Here is a 23,489-nt window from a genome sequence, read left to right on the forward strand (position 1 = left end):
CTGCAAGGAGAAGGCAACATAAGGACATCCTCGTGTGTTCACAAGGGAGAACATGGGAGACCCAGGGGCCTAGACCCACACCTTCGACTCCAGAAGGGCCGTCTGCTTATGCCAGTGGAACAGGTGCTGGGATTTCACTTATGCTGCCTCATGCCATCCTCCCAGCAGCCCCGTAAGGTTAAGAGAAGCTTACAGATTTGAGCAGGTTGTCTAAGCCACACAAGTGAGCAGTATCCAGTTCTATGACCTGAATTGTTTCCAACATTTTATGGTGAAAGATGCAGGCATTGGTGAGTTGAAAGAATTTTGCAGTGAGCATCCATCCAGCTACCTAGATCCTGCCGTTAACATTGTAGTCTGCTGGCTTATCACACGCCCAACTATTTCTCAGCTTTATCACCACATCATACGTCATAATGTTGCCAAAATGTTGATTCTTTCTTTTTCATACCAAGTCTTTTTTTTAATTATTTAAAAATGTTCAAGAGACTTTAAAATGGCCCAGAGACCCAAAGATGTTCGTGTCAAATATAAGATCACACTGAGGTGGGGTCTGTTGGTTCCTCCATTGCTAAAGCCTCCGTGTGATCCTGGATCATGACACACCCTGATAATTCTTCTAGGTGGGTAATGGTGATACCCTGATTCCCAGCATCTTCTGTAAGTGGCCATCAGTCCCCTAATGACGAAAAATGCAATCCCAGAAATAATACGCTTGCAGATTCTACTTGAACATCTTTCCAGTATTATTTTTCGAAACCAAGTCCTCTACTGATCCATCTGGGAGGCTGAGATAATGATGAGTCCCATCTGACAGTAAATGTAGATCTTTCACCAGCAAACACCCTTGAAGATAAAATGCCTCATACCAAGTCTTTTTAAACATAAGGAGCCTCTGTAAGTCATTTGCCCACACAGTTTCTTAAGTTAGAGCTGCCTTCCAACAACCTAGTGGAACAGAGCAGAACCTCAGCAGAGGATGGGGAGGAGGGCAGACATGACCTTGAAAGGTCACAATAAAAGGACCAGCAAGACCAGGATCACTGCTTGAATCCCGGTTGTACTAGTATTTGCTAACGTTTCCTGAGTTCCTACCATGTGCCAGGGCCTAGTCCTTTTATAAGGATTTTCTCATATAATCTTTATACCAACTCTCCGGAGTGGGCGTTATTATGATTATTATTATGATCACCTAGGAAACTATGAGGCTCAGAGAGGTTAAGAAACTTGCTAAGGGCACACAGCTAACAAGTGATTGTGTGAGAATCGCGCTCAGGCAGCCTGTCTCTGGTCCCCAGATGGTCACACCTCCACAGAAATGCACAGGAAGGGCACGAGAAGGGAATCGTACTGAAAACATGCCAGGCCTTGTCTTTAATTCGTCCTGTAGTCCTCACCTGTCCACGAGGTTGGGTATCATTAGCCTCAGGTCCCAGATTATCCAGGAAAACCCAGTGCAGTTTACTCCCAAGCCCGTGTTCTTCCCATTTTACCAGCAGTTTTCAAACTTTGTAAAAAAAAATAAAAAAAAAAAAGCATTAGAACACCTTTTCAACCCAAATCTATATAGAAGAGGTACACGTTTCAGGCCTCCTGTTGAAGCCAGTTGGTAGGAGTGGTGCCAGAGCCAGGCGTGCCCTACCCCCCATGCCCTCGCCCTCCAGGGCAAATACTTTAAGTTTTTAGGACCACAAGATGAGGAAGTTATTCTGTCCACATCTCTCCTGATGGCTCCCCTTTTATGTACTTCAGATCTTTTCCTCTTAAACACTCACCCCACACTCTAATGTAGGTCTGGGTGAGCTGATTGGCTGAAGGGGAGGCCTTTACCCAGGTTGGAGGTACCCCTGAGCTTCCTACAGCACCCAAAACAATCTTAAGTGACCTGCTTGGGCCCCTTTCTTGCAACTGCGCACTCACACCGTTAGCCGTATTATGGCCCGTGCCTCTAGAGGCGGAGAACAAACAAACTAAAGGTAGTTCCCCTTCGTTCCTTAGCCACGCTGATCTAGCCTGCCCACGCCGGGCCTGCCCCACTGCAGCCCACAGGGAGAGGAAGAGGGAATCCGAGGAATGGAGACGAGAAGGCCAGGGACCCTGATGCCTGCCCGGCATTGAACCCTTTCCCTATTCGCCCTGAAAACTCCATTACTTAGCATGGCAGCCCAACCAGATTGCCTGTCCTTGACGCTGACTCTCCCTGCAGTATAAGAAGAAGGAGGGGAAAGCAAAGAGAAGTAGCCAGAGCAAGTCCTCTCATTCCTGAGACTTCGTTCCCAGAAGAAAGAAAACTCTATATGTGTATATGTGTAAAGAGGTTGAATGGAGGTTATCCATATTAAAGTTGGGAAGAGCTTGAATATTTGGCAATAATGAAATATTGAATGAATTATATAATCAGTTGTCCCCATGATATGCAGCTAAAAATAATAATAGCAGTATCTGTAGGATCATAAATATTTTAAAATAAACATAATTAAAAGTTAGTTATACTTTAGGATTTATATTCCATATACATATAGGCAAATATTTGAAAGGACTGTCTCAAACTGAAGATTATTTAGGCAAAAGAATTATTGATTTTTTCCATTGAAAGTCTTTAAATCAGTGCTGTATTGTTTTTAGAATATATTTTTGAAGAGCAGATTTTATATTTTTCCTGTCACATTATTCAGTGAAGCTTCTAACTTTAGATCGAATCTGCTTAGGTTTCTCTTTTTCATTAAGCAGATAACACAGCTTTTATCTAAAGACAGAAAAGATAAATCCAGAAAAAGAAGAAACTTTAGAAGAGCGGGGTCTGTCCTATTTGAATTGTAGATTTTTGTGAGTACTGACCTTGGCCTGAGGGGCAAATGTGAAATGGAAACGTGCTTTGTGAGTGGGCAGGCAGCATCTGGTCTTGGCATGTGCCTGGAGTCATAGACCTCTTGGAAAATGTGATGAAAGAACGCTAAGAATTCTTTCCCTTAAAAATGCACATACACTTGGAAACAACAGTTTGTACAGGATCTCAGGTCTGGATCCTCCAGAAGGATCCGGTGAGATTCAGGGTAAAAACTCCTAAATAACAAACTGATACACCAGAATCTTTGAACTCCCCTGCCTGGTGGCAAAATTGAACAAAGGACCTTTGGGCAGTAAAGTTGCCAACAGTCACCCGTGGCGTCTGGGAGGCTGGTGGAGGTTGGGATGCAGCAGCTGCAGGGAAAACGGGCACAAAACGAGGACCTGGCACTGGGCACTCAGGTGCCAGCCCGCATCCGCGCGCCCCTATGAAACTAATCCTGGGCCTCTTGCTTCCACAGCCCGTTGACGTGGACTGAAGAGAAGGCGCCTGGCCTAAAGCGAAACAGACATTTAAGCTTCCATTTCAAGTCTGGGTCCCTGGAGAATATGCCCAACGTAGGCGTCAATAAGAATATTTTCCTGAAGGATCAAAATATATTTGTCCAGAAACTCCTGGGCCAGTTCTCTGGAGAGGAGCTGGCTGCCGAGAAGAAACGTATCCTGCACTGCCTATGGCTGGCGGGAGAGATCCAGAAACACTGCCGCCCGAAGAAGTGAAGGGAGGGGGCAACACGGCCCTGCCCAGACGAGACCTGAGCCTGATTTTTATCAAGAGTTGACCTTCATGTCTGTTCTTACCATTAAACGTGTCTTGGGTAAACAGGATTCGCTTATTGTCACGAGCCGTGTTGGGAGTGATACTTGGGTAGGGGCACACGTGGTAGGGATGAAAAAAGAACCAACCTTGGTGGAGTGGCACGGGATGCTTTAGATGTCCAGTTTCATTCATTCTTCCCAACGGCCCTGCCGGATGAGTATTATTACCAGGCTTGTTTTCCTTAGTGTATTGAAAAAATCTTGTTTGAAGTTACCCAGCTAGTAAATGGCAGAACCAGCCTTTAAACCCCACTCATGCGCTAAATCACTGCAAAACAGTGCCTGGAAGCCTCCTTCCTGCCGCCTTAAAGAATTTTATTTCCCCCTCCACAGACTCTCACTGGACGACCGTGCCCGGTGCTGGGGATCCTAAAAACATAGCCGCTGCCCTCAGTAACTCACAGTGTCAGAAGGGAAGCAAGTCACACAAACTGGTCATTGTAACGTTGGAGGTTCAGGCTGTCCCTGGCCATCCGGAGAAGGGTTCAGGGAAGATGTGCAAACCAGGTCCTGATGATGAAGAGATAGCTGTGTGAAGGTCAAAGAAGGGCTTCCCTGGCAGAGGGGCAGTATGAACAGAGAGAAGTAAGAAGCAGCCTGGCCAGTGCCCTGGGACAGTGTCGCTGAAGCACTGGGTCTGGAGTGGGGAGTCCCAGAGAGGCAGATCTGACGGTGGGGGCCCTTGAAGGCCAGGTGAAGAGCTGGGATGTTGTTTATCAGGCTGTGCAGAGGCACCAAAGGGTGTTGTTTAACGTGCCGGGGGCGTGGGCTGCGTGGTCATGTTTCTGATTTAGGTAGAGCACTCAGAAGGCTACCTGGAGAGGAGACCAGAGACCCAGGAGACAGCCAGGGAAGCCACGTGTGTTTGCACTTGGGGTCTTGTGCTTGTCTGGACTCGTGGTTCATGTCTGGTCCAATCTGCTTGAGTCCCAGGAAGCTGCCCTTTCGTTTCACTGGTGGTCCTGTTGCATCTTCTTCTGAGCTTGGGTTAGATTTCTTGCTTCTGTAAATGTCTCCCTCTTGGTTTTTTCCCTGCTCCTCACTTGCTATTATGAGGCCTAACTAGTTTGGAAACCATGAGATGGAAGCAAACTCCGTTCTCTACCTCTGTTTCTATTATTCCATCACCAGAGTATCTCCTAGTAAAGCAGGCAAGTATATTAAACCTGAAAAAAAATCCATAAGGTTATTCTTTCATTCGCCATGTAAAATAATTTGTAATAAATATTGGTCCATTCATTCTCTTGTTTTATTATCACATCAAGTGTCCCTCAAGGCCAGGAAATATTGTATGCTCTATGTTTTTGTATGTTCTACAGTATCCAGCATGAGATAAATGTTACATATTCAATGATTAAAATAGAGTGCAATAGTCTCTCCCATTTGGGCTTGATAACTGCTGTTTCAAAATATTGGCCCTATTTGATATTAGAAGTAGGGTGGGGCTTCCCTGGTGGTGTCTTGGTTAAGAAGTTCGATACCTGGCCTGGGAAGATCCCACGTGCCGCGGAGCAACTAAGCCTGTGCACCACAACTACTGAGCCTGCACTCTAGAGCCCATGAGCCACAACTACTGAGCCTGCGAGCCACAACTACTGAGCCCATGAGCCACAACTACTGAAGCCTGCGCATCTAGAGCCCGTGCTCCGCAACAAGAGAAGCCACCACGATGAGAAGCCCACACACCACAACAAAGAGTAGCCCCCACTTGCCGCAACTAGAGAAAGCCCGCATGCAGCAACATAGCCAAAAATAAATAAAATAAATTTATTTTTTAAAAATGTAGGGTGGATGTCAAAGAAAACCAGAACTGGACAGTCAAGTGGTATAAGCAGATTTTATTCAGGACAATTGCAAAAGGGGAAGAGAGACCTTGGTATAGGACTGGGCTCAGTTCTGCACACAGCATGGCCCGTGGCAATTCATAGCCGAGGAGCGGGCTTAGGGGTCGGTGGATGGAAAATTACTGAGGGGAAAACATCAGGGGTGAGGGGGATTCTGGCTACACCGACTTGACGAGATTCTTGCTGAAGGCAGCTGGCACGATTAGACACCAAGGTGTGAGAGATGAGGAACTTGATCAGATACTGAGGGACTTAGAAGTTTTGCTAAAACTGGGTGATGCAAAGACAGACGGGGAAGCCCAAAGGTCGAGGCCTAGCTGAGCACAGGGCTCAGAGAAGCCAGACTAAATGTGGTCCGGGAGAGAGTCTTCGTCACGGGCTGTGGGATTACTAATTGACACTGTTAACTGCTCACCTCAAGCCTGTTTTCTGTTTGGTCAAGAGATCCAAAATGAAAACATTAAGTTTACTAATTCGTAGGAATTGCAAAGGGAGAAGGAAGAGGAGACGGGAGAAAACAGCTGGGAGAGAAGAGGGAGCAGAAGCCTCTTCCTCTTCTGCTTACAGCTGCCCTCACCTTCCTCTGGGGCAGCTGGAAGCATCCTGGCTGACCCCCCACTGACGCGTTTCCCAAATACTCCTTCCTCTGAAGGCCATGCCCCACCCCTAATCACAACTTTTCAAAGAAGGAGCCACGAGTAGAATCGGAAAATACAACAAACTAGTGAATATAACAAAAGAAGCAGACTCACAGGTATAGAGAACAAACTAGGGAATTCCCTGGCAGTCCAGTGGTTAGGACTCCACACTTTCACTGTGTAGGGCCCAGGTTCAATCCCTGCTCGGGGAACCAAGATCCCAGCAAGACTCAAGTCCCGGCCAAAAAAAAAAAAAAAAAAAGTGGTGGGATTTCCCTGGAGGTGCAGTGGATAGGACTCCGTGCTCCCAATGCAGGGGGCCCGGGTTCGATCCCTGGTCAGGGAACTAGATTCCACGTGCATGCTGCAACTAAGAGTTCGCGTGCCGCAACTAAGGAGCCGGCAAGCCGCAATAAGGAGCCCACCTGCTACAACTAAGGAGCTGGCAAGCCACAACTAACTAAATAAATAAGAATTTAAAAAAAACTAAATAAAGAATTAAAAAAAAACTAGTGGTAACCAGTGGTAAGGGGAGGGGCTGGAAGTATGGGGGAGGGGGAGGTACAAACTATTGGGTGTAAGTAGGCTCAAGGGGTATTGTACAAATGGAATATAGCCAATATTTTTTAATAGGTGTACATGGAAAGTAGCTTTTAAAGTATAAAAATTAAGAATTATTTTTAAAATAAACTAAAAAGATAAAACTACGATATATTCCTACAAAAAAAAAAAAGCCACAGCAATCCCTGAGCCGTTTAGTCAAAGTACCCAAAAGATGGTGACCCTCCTTTGCTCCCTTGCCTTAAGGCTACCTGGACTTCCTTGGAAGGTCTAGTGAGAAGACGTTTTGAGGGCTAAGATTTCCGAACAAAGTAGGCTTTCTGTTCAACAGGAAGGAAAAAGCCCTCTCTCCCACTGTACTAATGCTTGTAAGTGTTGGGGTCCCTCTAGGAGGAAGGTAACTTACATAGTGCCCTTGACCCCTCTCGGCCCCTCACCTACTTCTCCCGTAGTAACCTGCCCTAGAAAGCTGCAGGAGAGATGAGGCAGCGAAGTCCAGCAGAGCCCAGCCGCCCCCCAATGCACCTGAGTTCTCCACTTGCCTACAAGAAGGTGGCTGGGATAGAAACTTCCTTTGCAATGGGGTGGCCTGCAGCTTTGAAGAAGAATTAAGTTACTCTGAGAGGACAGATTAGCAAACCTCTTTGGCTGTAGATCCCAACCACATTCCCCAATCAGCTTTATTGGAATAAAACTGATTCTTTTTTTGAAAAAAGCTCATCTCTCACCTGCATCTATAGCTTAATTGGTCCCCAAAATTGAGGAGAAAAGGGAAATGTTTCTTGCTGAAATCCCAGCAATGCGTGACTGCCTTATGGTCTTCTGCCTGAAGGAATCGAGTGGAAAAAAAATAATAATATTTTAGCCAATGACACTAGATGTCTTCAAGAGAAAGCTATTTGGGGGGAAATTCCTTGATAAGCCCGTGCACTAGTAGTGGTGACGCTGGAGGTTGGGGGTTATAGGGGAGGGGACTCTAATGGAATGCACAGCCTTGGGGACCTAGGTTGATGGGTTAAAGGGGAAAAAATAAACAAACCTCTCTGCAAAAGTCATGAATGGGAATTGAAGCGGGAAAGAAGGGAATAAGGGTTTAGCTCTCTTGGACCTCTTAACACTCAAGGTGTGGTGTGCTGACTGGCAGCCTTGGCTTTGGTACAGCCTGGGGGCTTCTTAGGCATGCAGATCCTCAGGCCCGCCCCAGACCTGCTAAACCAGAACCCGCATTTTAATAAGGTGGCCTGGTGATTCCTGGGCACGCCCAATTCTCTCAGCTTGTAGACTAGTAAGGAAGAAAACACTATTCAACTAATAAATGTTAAAGCACAACTATGAAGGATGCCACAAAGAGGATTTAAAAGCTTGTGTAGGGAGAAGATTTTCTAGGCAAGAAATCAGGGAAGGCTTCCCAAAAGAATGTGCTGAACCCTGGAGGTTGAGAAGGACTTGCTGCAGGTGCAGGCAGGTGAGGGAGGGGAGGGAAGGGCATTCCAGACAGAAGGAACAGCATGTGCAAAGCCTGTGTCCAGCCAGTACTGCCCCTGGATGGAACAGGTTCAGGCACCTGAAATTCCTTTTTTGTTCATTCCAATTGGCTTTAAGCCTAGCTATTTTAAGTTGTGGAGTGAGAAAGAGCTAACATTTAGGAAGTCTTTGGCCGACTTGAAAAGATCATATGAATTACTATTAAGCAAGCAGATGGGGGGTGAGGGGGGTGTCAGGATGGCGGAATAGGAGGACGCGGAATTTATCGCTCCTCACAAGTACACCAAGAATTCCTCTACAAGTGGAACAGTTCCCACAGAGCACCTGCTGAACATTAGCGGAAGACTTTGGACACCTAAAAGATGAAAGAAGAGACAAAGAAAAAAGCAAGCAACATGCTCCAGACCTGGTGCCCAGGGCTCACCTACCCTAGTCTACTTACTCTATCATTCCCATACAAGGCCATACGCATGGAAGCACTTTCCACTCCACTTTTTTTAAAAAAAAAAAAAAAAACAAATGATGAAACAGATTCAGAATTTAAGCCACGTGGCCAGGTTCCCTCACTTAAGTCTGGAGTCATCAAAGTACAGCCTGCAGGCCAGGTTTGGGGCTCACGGCCTCCTTGTGTAAAGTTTTATTGGGACACACTCACGTTCAGTGACATAGTACATATGGTTGCTTTCACACTGCAGCAGAGTTGAATCGTGACAGAGTAGCTGTATGGCCCATAAAGTCGGAAGCATTTACCATCTGGCCCTTTACAGCAAAAGTTTGCCAACCCCCATTCTGGATGGGGGAGCACAGCATTGAGCTCAGGCCCCTCTGGCTGCACTTTTCTGTTTAGTGCCCCCAGGTGCCCATTCATGTCAAGGTGAAGGGTATAGCCACTGTCATAAAGTCCAAAATACAGAGTCTGGAAAGCACAGTGAGCAAACAGAACACACTTCCCAAGTTTCATTGTAACTGTTCCTGGTTCCAGTATGTGTCAAAGATTCATCCGTTTGTGTTCTGCTAACATCTGAGAGACCTACGCTGTGTGTGCACTGCTGGTGCTGGGCTCCAGGGAGACTGGAGTGATGAAGACTTGGCCCCTGCCTCTGGATGCTGACGGCTTACTGGGGAATGGCTCACACCAGCTGGAGGGTTTGATGTCCTAGGACAGGCATCGCCTGAAGCCAAGGGACCCCAGGAAGGAGGGAGCACTTCTGCGTGGGAATTCTGGGAGAAAGTGGCATCTGGGTTGAGCCAAATAAGGAAGGAGGAAAATAAGCAACGTCAGGGATTTGACAGCACAGAGGAGCAGGGTAGGAAATAAGGCCGAAAGGCAGGAAGGGGCTGAGCCTGGAAGACTCCAGGGCCAGAGGGGATGGAAGCTCAGGAGATTGCCAGGAGGCTGGCTGCAGCCCCTAGGCACTCTGCTAAAAGGGGTTGACCTCGGTTAAAAAAAAAAAAAAAAAAGTCCATGTCTCTGGGGTTCTGCTTCATCTTAAAAGAAGGGGTAGGACCAGATCATCTTCAGAGTCCTTGCATGAAGGTTTTCAGCAAGAAAGTAACATGAGTCGATCTGCATCTCAGGCTGATGGGCCCTGAGGAGAGAGGGGTTGGGGTCCATGTTTCTCCCCAGGCAGGTGACTGCAGGAGGGGCTATCCCCTTGGAGAGAAAGAAGCCTTCACATAATGACAGCTGCATTCTTGTACAGACACAGGACCAAGACACTGGACCATAAAATGAAGTCTTCCATAAAGAGGAGGAGGCCCCAAGATCACTCTTTCCTGATGAATCTTGATCAACAGAACTGACCTTCCTATAAAGATTACTTGGGGAATTTCTATGGAGAATATAGGGGGTCTCTGAAAGAATGAGCTTGTGCAGCTTCCAGGAGAAGCAGTGGCGGTCAGATGTCAAGAGGCTGCAACTTGGGCCCAGGAGGTAAAGGGCTTTTTTCTTTATCTGGGGATCTAGAAAGTTCAGGCTTTCTAGAGGTAGGAGGAAAAGTTAGGCAAGAACGCAGAGTCACTTTCCACGACCTCTGGGCTCATGGCCACCACTGCTGCAGTTGTAGTGACCGCCAACTCATGGAGGACTGACCCTGGCCAACCATCTTCGTGCAAGGCCTGGGCGAGAATGCTACGACTGAGTCTGTAGCCAATTACTTCAAGCAGACTGGGATCATTAAGGCACACAAGAAGATGGGACAGCCCACGATTAATCTGTACAGACAGGGAAACAGGCAAGCTGAAGGGAGAGGCAACAGTATCACTTTCTTTTTTTAACATCTTCGTTGGAGTAGAATTGCTTTACAATGGTGTGTTAGTTGCTGCCGTATAACAGAGTGAATCAGCTATACGTATACACACATCCCCATATCCCCTACCTCTTGAGTCTCCCTCCCACCCTCCCTATCCCATCCCTCTAGGTGGTCACAAAGCACCGAGCTGATCTCCCTGTGCTATGCGGCTGCAAGAAAAATGAATACCATATGCCAACACACACATATATGGAATCTAAAAAAAAAAAAAAAAAGGTTCTGATGAACCCAGGGGCAGGAGAGGAATAGAGATGCAGATGTAGAGAATGGACTTGAGGACACAGGGAGGGGGAAGGGTAAGCTGGGATGAAGTGAGAGAGTGGCGTGGACGTATACACACTACCAAATGTTAAGTAGGTAGCTCGTGGGAAGCAGCCACATAGCACAGTATCATCTGATGACCCACCTACCGCTAAAGCAGCTACAGACTGGTTTGATGGTGAAGAATTCTCTGGGGATCCTATCCAGGTCTCATCTGCTGCCCGGCAAGCAGACCTCAATCGCGGTGGTGACAATGGTCGTGCAGGCCGAGGGCGAGGAGGACCCACAGGCCGTGGAGGCTACGGAGGTGGTGACAGTGGCCGAGGATTCCCCATTTGCGGCAGTGGCGGACAGCGGCGAGCAGGGGACTGGAAGGGTCCTGATCCTACGTGTGAGAATGTGAACTTCTCTTGGAGGAATGACTGCCACCAGTGCAAGGCCTCTAAACCAGACGGCCCAGGAGGGCCACCAGGAGGCTCTCACATGGGGGGTAACTATGGAGATGCTCGTCGTGGTCGCAGAGGAGGCTATGATCCGGGCGGCTACCGCAGCCGAGGCGGGGGACCGTGAGGGCTTCCGAGGGGGCCGGGTGGTGGGGACAGAGGTGGCTTTGGTCCTGGCAAGATGGACTCCAGGGGTGAGCACAGACAGCATTGCAGGGAGAGGCCGTATTAGCCTGGCTCCTGAGGTTCTGAAGCAGCTTTCCTCCTGTCCCCAGTGTTACCCTCATTATTTTGTAACCTTCCAACTCCTGATCACCTAAGGGTTTTTTGAGTCAGACTACATAATGTAACCATATCTCTGGTCCCATTAAAAAACATTTTAGTTAAAAAAAAAAAAAAAAGCAGAGTCGCTTCAAATGAGGGCATGGCCACAGAAAAGCACGTCAGAAAGTATTCACTTCCCAAGCCTTGTACTTCCCTTCCCGAACTCCTGGCATATTTCTTCACACGGATGGAAGGCTCCCATGGCGGTGCCCACCTGTACCCTGTATGGGAACCACAGCCAGAGGCAGCGCCAGGGCCAAGAATCCTCTTAGGGTACTTTCTTTGCAAGGTAGTCATTCTACACCTCATTCTTTCCACTTGGGGGCGCCAGAGACATACCGGGACCCGTGCTGACCCACCTCCAGTTTGCAGCCTAACTAGCCTCGTCACTTTTCAAAATCACTGTCTGTGCTGCCATGGGCTGGAAGACCAGCTTTCAGCAGCTCAGAGACTGAGGGATGATGTTACAGGCGTCTAGGCTTTCCAGCGACCCTGGCCTCCTGTTCACAGCAGGACACTTGACTCAGATTTCCAGGAAAAACTAAAAACTTACAACTGAGACGCTTGTCTGGATTAGGGTGTGGGTAACCTCATCCTTGAGTAAAGGGAGTACAAGAAAATTCTCTGAAGAAGCTTTAGCCTCAAAGGAAGGACCAGACAGAGCCGAGTTGAATGGATGAACTTCTCGAAGCCCAAGGGGAGCAAAGGACCCGGAAGGGCAGCCCGCCACCAGCTATATACGCACGGTGCCCCCGCCTGTAAAAGTGTCTCCAGATGGAGGCTGGGGTCAGGGGTGGACGGAGGGGACACAGGTGCGTAAGCAACTCAAGAGCAGACTTCCTGAGCTAACTACCTTGGACGTGGGAGAAGCTGGAATTCATCGCAAGCAGTTAATGAAATGCTGGGCAAGGAGGGGGGATGGGCGGGTTGCTTGGTGAGGGGATGATGCCTAGGAAGAGTGCACAGGAGGTTGGTCTCCCTTCGGTTTGACAGCTGGAAAAAAGGAGAAAGCCACGGGACTCCAGTGATGAAATCTGCATTTACAGCAAGATGGTGCTGAACTCACTTCCTGCTTTTCTGCGTCCCAAGGGATGAGGTGGGGAAAAAGTGCTGCAGGGCAATTCCACTTGGCAGGTCTTTCTCTGCCTCAGCACAGAGCAATTTTGTGCTGGTTAACTGACCTGCAGAGGCATCAGCTCATTTTCCCGTTGCATCTTGTCTGCAGACTGAGCTGCTTCTCCAGGCTGCCAGAACATGAATTGTTTTTCTGGGATAACAAAAAGGTGGTGCTCCTAATTAACTAGCTCATCAAAATACTGAAACCAATGTGACATACAGGCAGGCTGAGAAGAATGGGTTGGTTGAAGTTCCAGAAAACCCAAGTATAAGAAATGACAATGGTAGAAAACTTCCCTCCGGTCTTTGTCGCCATCCACCTATCTTTCTCCTGTCTGCTGTCGAGAAGGTTACTGATGTTGAAATTAGCCTACCATTTTAACCACTTTAAAGTGTATGGTTCAGGGGCATTAAGTACATTTGCAATGTTGGGCAACCATCACCTTTATCCAGTTCCAAACCATCCCAAAAAGAAACTCTGACCTCATTAAGCAGCCACTCTCTCTTCCTCCCTACCCTGTTCCCTGGTGTTGGGCTCTGACCCACAGCCCTGCAAACCTCTTCACTGCCCAACCACAAGGCTGAAGAAAGAGCCAGGAGACAACGACAGACATCAGTGTCTTCTAGGACAGGGTAATCTCACTCATCTGAAGCAAACGGTCATAAAGGAATTCCCCACTGGCAGGACATAAAAGCAATCCTCGCTATTTGGGCGGTAAGGAGGCTACCATTTATAAAGCAAATCGACCTCATTTTGGCTCATCGGTTACCAGGGAAACCAGTGGGTGGGGCAGGGGGCAAGCCTGTAGGCAATTACTGATTAAGCCCTATGATTAATGGGATTGGATAGTCATGTGAGCAAAGCAGGGAATGGTCAAGCGGGGGATGTAAAGAGCAAGAGAACAGCCACCTTGCGTGGCCTGAGCGTACACTCCACCCGTACGGCATTCTATCCAAGCTTTACAATCTTGTCCCCCCCTCTCCCGCGATATCCCTGGGGTCAGGCACGTAGAGGGTCACTGCAACCAAATCCCACAAATGCACTACAGACACCAGCAGCTAGACAGTATCAAGCGTTAAGATACCTATGCTAAAAATAGCCATTCACCAAGAGGTGGGCCAACTTGGGAACCAGATGCTAATCGGGTCAATTTCTCACGGAAGTCGGGGGGAACATGACAATGACTTCTCACTATAGGCGCAGCAATGAGACTCATTTCACAGCGAGGCCACCCTTCTCGCCCAGACCATGAACAGATTCCCTCTGCTCAGACTAGGGGTGAACCGTAAGGCATTCAACACACACAGTACGGGGGAGATCACGACCTTTAACATACAAGCAGTGACAGCCTCCTGAGATAACACCACCCTGCCTGGGGCTTTTGTCCTGGCCTGCAGTACCATTCCACCCATCTACCCGCAGTCCCCACAGCCGATTCTGAACACTGCAGACGCCGTGTAACCACAGACCACATGGTTAATAAAAGGGGGCTTAGTTGGGGCCGGGGAGAAGACGCGTGAGATCGTTCAAAGCCTATTCCCCACGGGGCAGCAAACCCAAATCACCGGGGACTTACCTGCCACTCCCACGCCGTTTTACAATGTGTTCTCCTGGGGGTAGATCCCGTGGCCAGGGCAAAAGCAAGTTACTGTCCTGATCGATAGTTGCTAATGGTCCTTCGGTGGTCAGTAGTTGAACTCGGATGGTTTGGACTAGTTGTCTCTGGGTTAACATGGCTTAGCCACAGGGATGATTACTCTTGCGATGTTCAGCTAGAGTTCATGGGGCTCGAGTTAGCCTCCTCGCCCACACGTGGAGAGCGGGTTTCAGTCTCTATGAAGTGGTCCATTCATCCTTTCATTAGCCTGGCAGCAGTGGGGTCATAAGGCAGGTGGAAATACCAGCATATATCATTTTTCATTAGCCCATTCCTGAACTTCCTGGTCAGTAAAGTGGGTTCCTTGGTCACTCTCGATGTCCATGGGGGTCCCGTATGTTATGCACAGCTGCTCTAGACCCCACACACTGTTTTTCTGCGTTGCTTGACGACTCGCAGAGACATTCTGTAATGTCTCCCACCTGCTGTAACACACTGTAGACAGCATGTAGCTGTTCCATCCCACTATATAGTGGCTCTGGCCCCTTTCGTAGCTGGGACCAGAAGCCCAAGGGTACTCATTATTTTGCCGTTGCCTCAGGTCCCAACCAAACCCTTCTGGTTAAATAGCCACAACCAGTTTGCAACTGTATCCCTGAGTTAATAACCCTACAGCCTGTGTCTGTAATCGCTTACAGGTGGTGGTTCAGGGGTACATTGTCTTACGGGACCAGATAACCCGCAAACGTTTGATACATAGTCCAGGTCATTGCATTTTGTCTGTATTCACCAGCCATCCCCGTGCAGTCAGATGAGCCACGAGCACCGGGCTGCCACTTTGAAAGTGGAAAGACACTCAGACTTTCGGGTCCCACATGCTCGTGGACGGCCACTTTGGGATTTTTCCCCTACACCTTCCCTTCCCCTCCTTATTTCCTGACACGGAGGGGCTCCTGGGAGTTTCCTCGGCTTCCCAGCTGCCTCACCAATTGTTGGGCTGCGCCCCGCAGGCCTGCAAGGCTTGCAACTTCTCAGCCTCAGAACCAAAGAGCGAGCCCGCAGACAGTGACAGAGAAGTCAACAGCGTACTAGATGGGGGATCTTACCAGTCCGAAGTAAAGGGTCCTGGAGCAATACTCCACCGCGTTCGGCCAACAGCAAGCGAGACGTGGCAACCACCCACACTGCTCTGGGGAGAAGGAGGCTACCATTTATAGGGGGAATCGATGTCAGATTGGCTCATCCGTTACCACGGAAACCAGCGGGTGGGGCAGGGGGCAAGCCTGTAGGCAGTTACTGATTAAGCCCTATGATTAACGGGATTGGATAGTCAAGTGAGCGAAGCAGGGAATGGTCAAGCGGGGGATGTAAAGAGCAAGAGAACAGCCACCTTGCGTGGCCTGAGCGTACACTCCACCCGTACGGCATTCTATCCAAGCTTTACAATCTTGTCCCCCCCTCTCCCGCGATATCCCTGGGGTCAGGCACGTAGAGGGTCACTGCAACCAAATCCCACAAATGCACTACAGACACCAGCAGCTAGACAGTATCAAGCGTTAAGATACCTATGCTAAAAATAGCCATTCACCAAGAGGTGGGCCAACTTGGGAACCAGATGCTAATCGGGTCAATTTCTCACGGAAGTCGGGGGGAACATGACAATGACTTCTCACTATAGGCGCAGCAATGAGACTCATTTCACAGCGAGCCACCCTTGTCGCCCAGACCATGAACAGATTCCCTCTGCTCAAACTAGGGGTGAACCGTAAGGCGTTCAACACACACAGTACGGGGGAGATCACGACCTTTAACATACAAGCAGTGACAGCCTCCTGAGATAACACCACCCCGCCTGGGGCTTTTGTCCTGGCCTGCAGTACCATTCCACCCATCTACCCTCAGTCCCCACAGCCGATTCTGAACACTGCAGACGCCGTGTAACCACAGACCACATGGTTAATAAAAGGGGGCTTAGTTGGGGCCGGGGAGAAGACGCGTGAGATCGTTCAAATCCTATTCCCCACGGGGCAGCAAACCCAAATCACCGGGGACTTACCTGCCACTCCCACGCCGTTTTACACTGTGTTCTCCTGGGGGTAGATCCCGTGGCCAGGGCAAAAGCAAGTTACTGTCCTGATCGATAGTTGGTAATGGTCCTTCGGTGGTCAGTAGTTGAACTCGGATGGTTTGGACTAGTTGTCTCTGGGTTAACATGGCTTAGCCACAGGGATGATTACTCTTGCGATGTTCAGCTAGAGTTCATGGGGCTCGAGTTAGCCTCCTTGCCCACACGTGGAGAGCGGGTTTCAGTCTCTATTAAGTAGTCCATTCATCCTTTCATTAGCCTGGCCTCAGTGGGGTCATAAGGCAGGTGGAAATACCAGCATATATCATTTTTCATTAGCCCATTCCTGAACTTCCTGGTCAGTAAAGGGGGTTCCTTGGTCACTCTCGATGTCCATGGGGGTCCCGTATGTTATGCACACCTCCTCTAGACCCCACACACTGTTTTACTGCCTTGCTTGACGACTCAGATAGACATTCTGTACTGTCTCCCACCTGCTGTAACACACTGTAGACAGCATGTAGCTGTTCCATCCCACTATATAGTGGCTCTGGCCCCTTTCGTAGCTGGGACCAGAAGCCCAAGGGTACTCATTATTTTGCCGTTGCCTCAGGTCCCAACCAAACCCTTCCGGTTAAATAGCCACAACCAGTTTGCAACTCTATCCCTGAGTTAATAAGCCTACAGCCTGTGTCTGTAATCGCTTACAGGTGGTAGGTCAGGGGTACACTTGTCTTACGGGACCAGATAACCCGCAAACGTTTGATATAGTCCAGGTCATTGCATTTTGTCTGTATTCACCAGCCATCCCCGTGCAGTCAGATGAGCCACGAGCACCGGGCTGCCACTTTAAAAGTGGAAAGACACTCAGACTTTCGGGTCCCACATGCTCGTGGACGGCCACTTTGGGATTTTTCCCCTACAGCTTCCCTTCCCGTCCTTATTTCCTGACACGGCGGGGCTCCTGGGAGTTTCCTCGGCTTCCCAGCTGCCTCACCAATTGTTGGGCTGCGCCCCGCAGGCCTGCAAGGCTTGCAACTTCTCAGCCTCAGAACGAAAAAGCGAGCCCGCAGACAGTGACAGAGAAGTCAACAGCGTACTAGATGGGGGATCTTACCAGTCCGAAGTAAAGGGTCCTGGAGCAATACTCCACCGCGTTCGGCCAACAGCAAGCGAGACGTGGCAACCACCCACACTGCTCTGGGGAGAAGGAGGCTACCAATTATAGGGGGAATCGATGTCAGATTGGCTCATCCGTTACCACGGAAACCAGCGGGTGGGGCAGGGGGCAAGCCTGTACGCAGTTACTGATTAAGCCCTATGATTAATGGGATTGGATAGTCAAGTGAGCGAAGCAGGGAATGGTCAAGCGGGGGATGTAAAGAGCAAGAGAACAGCCACCTTGCGTGGCCTGAGCGTACACTCCACCCGTACGGCATTCTATCCAAGCTTTACAATCTTGTCCCCCCCCTCCCGCGATATCCCTGGGGTCAGGCACGTAGAGGGTCACTGCAACCAAATCCCACAAATGCACTACAGACACCAGCAGCTAGACAGTATCAAGCGTTATGATACCTATGCTAAAAATAGCCATTCACCAAGAGGTGGGCGAACTTGGGAACCAGATGCTAATCGGGTCAATTTCTCACGGAAGTCGGGGGGAACATGACAATGACTTCTCACTATAGGCGCAGCAATGAGACTCATTTCACAGCGAGGCCACCCTTGTCGCCCAGACCATGAACAGATTCCCTCTGCTCAGACTAGGGGTGAACCGTAAGGCGTTCAACACACACAGTACGGGGGAGATCACGACCTTTAACATACAAGCAGTGACAGCCTCCTGAGATAACACCACCCTGCCTGGGGCTTTTGTCCTGGCCTGCAGTACCATTCCACCCATCTACCCGCAGTCCCCACAGCCGATTCTGAACACTGCAGACGCCGTGTAACCACAGACCACATGGTTAATAAAAGGGGGCTTAGTTGGGGCCGGGGAGAAGACGCGTGAGATCGTTCAAATCCTATTCCCCACGGGGCAGCAAACCCAAATCACCGGGGACTTACCTGCCACTCCCACGCCGTTTTACAATGTGTTCTCCTGGGGGTAGATCCCGTGGCCAGGGCAAAAGCAAGTTACTGTGCTGATCGATAGTTGGTAATGGTCCTTCGGTGGTCAGTAGTTGAACTCGGATGGTTTGGACTAGTTGTCTCTGGGTTAACATGGCTTAGCCACAGGGATGATTACTCTTGCGATGTTCAGCTAGAGTTCATGGGGCTCGAGTTAGCCTCCTCGCCCACACGTGGAGAGCGGGTTTCAGTTTCTATGAAGTAGTCCATTCATCCTTTCATTAGCCTGGCAGCAGTGGGGTCATAAGGCAGGTGGAAATACCAGCATATATCATTTTTCATTAGCCCATTCCTGAACTTTCTGGTCAGTAAAGTGGGTTCCTTGGTCACTCTCGATGTCCATGGGGGTCCCGTATGTTATGCACACCTCCTCTAGACCCCACACACTGTTTTACTGCCTTGCTTGACGACTCAGATAGACATTCTGTAATGTCTCCCACCTGCTGTAACACACTGTAGACAGCATGTAGCTGTTCCATCCCACTATATAGTGGCTCTGCCCCTTTCGTAGCTGGGACCAGAAGCCCAAGGGTACTCATTATTTTGCCGTTGCCTCAGGTCCCAACCAAACCCTTCCGGTTAAATAGCCACAACCAGTTTGCAACTCTATCCCTGAGTTAATAAGCCTACAGCCTGTGTCTGTAATCGCTTACAGGTGGTAGGTCAGGGGTACACTTGTCTTACGGGACCAGATAACCCGCAAACGTTTGATACATAGTCCAGGTCATTGCATTTTGTCTGTATTCACCAGCCATCCCCGTGCAGTCAGATGAGCCACGAGCACCGGGCTGCCACTTTAAAAGTGGAAAGACACTCAGACTTTCGGGTCCCACATGCTCGTGGACGGCCACTTTGGGATTTTTCCCCTACAGCTTCCCTTCCCGTCCTTATTTCCTGACACGGCGGGGCTCCTGGGAGTTTCCTCGGCTTCCCAGCTGCCTCACCAATTGTTGGGCTGCGCCCCGCAGGCCTGCAAGGCTTGCAACTTCTCAGCCTCAGAACCAAAGAGCGAGCCCGCAGACAGTGACAGAGAAGTCAACAGCGTACTAGATGGGGGATCTTACCAGTCCGAAGTAAAGGGTCCTGGAGCAATACTCCACCGCGTTCGGCCAACAGCAAGCGAGACGTGGCAACCACCCACACTGCTCTGGGGAGAAGGAGGCTACCATTTATAGGGGGAATCGATGTCAGATTGGCTCATCCGTTACCAAGGAAACCAGCGGGTGGGGCAGGGGGCAAGCCTGTATGCAGTTACTGATTAAGCCCTATGATTAACGGGATTGGATAGTCATGTGAGCGAAGCAGGGAATGGTCAAGCGGGGGATGTAAAGAGCAAGAGAACAGCCACCTTGCGTGGCCTGAGCGTACACTCCACCCGTACGGCATTCTATCCAAGCTTTACAATCTTGTCCCCCCCTCTCCCGCGATATCCCTGGGGTCAGGCAGTTAGAGGGTCACTGCAACCAAATCCCACAAATGCACTACAGACACCAGCAGCTAGACAGTATCAAGCGTTAAGATACCTAAGCTAAAAATAGCCATTCACCAAGAGGTGGGCCAACTTGGGAACCAGATGCTAATCGGGTCAATTTCTCACGGAAGTCCGGAGGAACATGACAATGACTTCTCACTATAGACGCAGCAATGAGACTCATTTCACAGCGAGGCCACCTTTGTCGCCCAGACCATGAACAGATTCCCTCTGCTCAGACTAGGGGTGAACCGTAAGGCGTTCAACACACACAGTACGGGGGAGATCACGACCTTTAACATACAAGCAGTGACAGCCTCCTGAGATAACACCACCCTGCCTGTGGCTTTTGTCCTGGCCTGCAGTACCATTCCACCCATCTACCCGCAGTCCCCACAGCCGATTCTGAACACTGCAGACGCCGTGTAACCACAGACCACATGGTTAATAAAAGGGGGCTTAGTTGGGGCCGGGGAGAAGACAGGTGAGATCGTTCAAATCCTATTCCCCACGGGGCAGCAAACCCAAATCACCGGGGACTTACCTGCCACTCCCACGCCGTTTTACAATGTGTTCTCCTGGGGGTAGATCCCGAGGCCAGGGCAAAAGCAAGTTACTGTCCTGATCGATAGTTGGTAATGGTCCTTCGGTGGTCAGTAGTTGAACTCGGATGGTTTTGACTAGTTGTCTCTGGGTTAACATGGCTAAGCCACAGGGATGATTATTCTTGCGATGTTCAGCTAGAGTTCATGGGGCTCGAGATAGCCTCCTCGCCCACACGTGGAGAGCGGGTTTCAGTCTCTATGAAGTAGTCCATTCATCCTTTCATTAGCCTGGCAGCAGTGGGGTCATAAGGCAGGTGGAAATACCAGCATATATCATTTTTCATCAGCCCATTCCTGAACTTCCTGGTCAGTAAAGGGGGTTCCTTGGTCACTCTCGATGTCCATGGGGGTCCCGTATGTTATGCACAGCTGCTCTAGACCCCACACACTGTTTTTCTGCGTTGCTTGACGACTCGGATAGACATTCTGTAATGTCTCCCACCTGCTGTAACACACTGTAGACAGCATGTAGCTGTTCCATCCCACTATATAGTGGCTCTGGCCCCTTTCGTAGCTGGGACCAGAAGCCCAAGGGTACTCATTATTTTGCCGTTGCCTCAGGTCCCAACCAAACCCTTCCGGTTAAATAGCCACAACCAGTTTGCAACTCTATCCCGGAGTTAATAACCCTACAGCCTGTGTCTGCAATCGCTTACAGGTGGTGGGTCAGGGGTACACTTGTCTTACCGGACCAGATAACCCGCAAACGTTTGATACATAGTGCAGGTCATTGCATTTTGTCTGTATTCACCAGCCCTCCCCGTGCAGTCAGATGAGCCACGAGCACCGGGCCGCCACTTTGAAAGTGGAAAGACACTCAGACTTTCGGGTCCCACATGCTCGTGGACGGCCACTTTGGGATTTTTCCCCTACAGCTTCCCTTCCCCTCCTTATTTCCTGACATGGCGGGGCTCCTGGGAGTTTCCTCGGCTTCCCACCTGCCTCACCAATTGTTGGGCTGCACCCCGCAGGCCTGCAAGGCTTGCAACTTCTCAGCCTCAGAACCAAAGAGCGAGCCCGCAGACAGTGACAGAGAAGTCAACAGCGTACTAGATGGGGGATCTTACCAGTCCGAAGTAAAGGGTCCTGGAGCAATACTCCACCGCGTTCGGCCAACAGCAAGCGAGACGTGGCAACCACCCACACTGCTCTGGGGAGAAGGAGGCTACCATTTATAGGGGGAATCGATGTCAGATTGGCTCATCCGTTACCACGGAAACCAGCGGGTGGGGCAGGGGGCAAGCCTGTAGGCAGTTACTGATTAAGCCCTATGATTAACGGGATTGGATAGTCAAGTGAGCGAAGCAGGGAATGGTCAAGCGGGGGATGTAAAGAGCAAGAGAACAGCCACCTTGCGTGGCCTGAGCGTACACTCCACCCGTACGGCATTCTATCCAAGCTTTACAATCTTGTCCCCCCCTCTCCCGCGATATCCCTGGGGTCAGGCACGTAGAGGGTCACTGCAACCAAATCCCAGAAATGCACTACAGACACCAGCAGCTAGACAGTATCAAGCGTTAAGATACCTATGCTAAAAATAGCCATTCACCAAGAGGTGGGCCAACTTGGGAACCAGATGCTAATCGGGTCAATTTCTCACGGAAGTCGGGGGGAACATGACAATGACTTCTCACTATAGGCGCAGCAATGAGACTCATTGCACAGCGAGGCCAACCTTGTCGCCCAGACCATGAACAGATTCCCTCTGCTCAAACTAGGGGTGAACCGTAAGGCGTTCAACACACACAGTACGGGGGAGATCACGACCTTTAACATACAAGCAGTGACAGCCTCCTGAGATAACACCACCCTGCCTGGGGCTTTTGTCCTGGCCTGCAGTACCATTCCACCCATCTACCCTCAGTCCCCACAGCCGATTCTGAACACTGCAGACGCCGTGTAACCACAGACCACATGGTTAATAAAAGGGGGCTTAGTTGGGGCCGGGGAGAAGACGCGTGAGATCGTTCAAATCCTATTCCCCACGGGGCAGCAAACCCAAATCACCGGGGACTTACCTGCCACTCCCACGCCGTTTTACACTGTGTTCTCCTGGGGGTAGATCCCGTGGCCAGGGCAAAAGCAAGTTACTGTCCTGATCGATAGTTGGTAATGGTCCTTCGGTGCTCAGTAGTTGAACTCGGATGGTTTGGACTAGTTGTCTCTGGGTTAACATGGCTTAGCCACAGGGATGATTACTCTTGCGATGTTCAGCTAGAGTTCATGGGGCTCGAGTTAGCCTCCTCGCCCACACGTGGAGAGCGGGTTTCAGTTTCTATGAAGTAGTCCATTCATCCTTTCATTAGCCTGGCAGCAGTGGGGTCATAAGGCAGGTGGAAATACCAGCATATATCATTTTTCATTAGCCCATTCCTGAACTTCCTGGTCAGTAAAGTGGGTTCCTTGGTCACTCTCGATGTCCATGGGGGTCCCGTATGTTATGGACAGCTGCTCTAGACCCCACACACTGTTTTTCTGCGTTGCTTGACGACTCGGATAGACATTCTGTAATGTCTCCCACCTGCTGTAACACACTGTAGACAGCATGTAGCTGTTCCATCCCACTATATAGTGGCTCTGGCCCCTTTCGTAGCTGGGACCAGAAGCCCAAGGGTACTCATTATTTTGCCGTTGCCTCAGGTCCCAACCAAACCCTTCCGGTTAAATAGCCACAACCAGTTTGCAACTCTATCCCTGAGTTAATAACCCTACAGCCTGTGTCTGTAATCGCTTAAAGGTGGTGGGTCAGGGGTACACTTGTCTTACGAGGCAAGATGACCCTCAAACGTTTGATACATAGTCCAGGTCATTGCATTTTGTCTGTATTCACCAGCCATCTCTGTGCAGTCAGATGAGCCACGAGCACCGGGCCGCCACTTTGAAAGTGGAAAGACACTCAGACTTTCGGGTCCCACATGCTCGTGGACGGCCACTTTGGGATTTTCCCCTACAGCTTCCCTTCCCCTCATT

General features: G+C 49.8%; 1 protein-coding gene and 2 long non-coding RNA genes across 4 annotated transcripts in view; 1 reads left to right on the plus strand and 2 right to left on the minus strand.

The window, feature by feature from the left end:
* Positions 1-3,675, plus strand: part of BLVRA (biliverdin reductase A) — a 55,306-nt gene extending 51,631 nt beyond the window's left edge. The window contains exon 8 of the mRNA XM_022593069.3: positions 3,309-3,675. Within this exon, the coding sequence (XP_022448777.1) occupies positions 3,309-3,567 (259 nt within the window). The 3' untranslated portion in view covers positions 3,568-3,675. The remainder of the gene's footprint in view (positions 1-3,308) is intronic.
* Positions 3,547-5,452, minus strand: LOC111184508 (uncharacterized). Its single transcript, XR_002647284.3, has 3 exons — positions 4,482-5,452; positions 4,069-4,176; positions 3,547-3,813 (listed from the first exon to the last, which is right to left on the minus strand). It is a non-coding gene; the product is annotated as an uncharacterized LOC111184508 (long non-coding RNA).
* An 11,637-nt stretch (positions 5,453-17,089) lies between these two features.
* LOC149748462 (uncharacterized) lies at positions 17,090-23,476 on the minus strand. 2 transcript variants are annotated; one of them, XR_016394402.1, is made up of 3 exons: positions 22,538-23,476; positions 18,381-21,669; positions 17,090-17,513 (listed from the first exon to the last, which is right to left on the minus strand). It is a non-coding gene; the product is annotated as an uncharacterized LOC149748462 (long non-coding RNA). The 2 variants fall into 2 exon arrangements; XR_016394403.1 differs by lacking the exon at positions 22,538-23,476 and having other exon boundaries at positions 18,381-19,590; positions 20,459-21,989.
* Positions 23,477-23,489: the final 13 nt, after the last annotated feature.

The sequence above is a fragment of the Delphinapterus leucas genome, chromosome 9 (assembly GCF_059928025.1).
Source record: "Delphinapterus leucas isolate spDelLeu-1000000601 "Yukka" chromosome 9, BTC_Dleu_Yukka2, whole genome shotgun sequence".
In the NCBI taxonomy this organism is placed as follows: domain Eukaryota; kingdom Metazoa; phylum Chordata; class Mammalia; order Artiodactyla; family Monodontidae; genus Delphinapterus; species Delphinapterus leucas.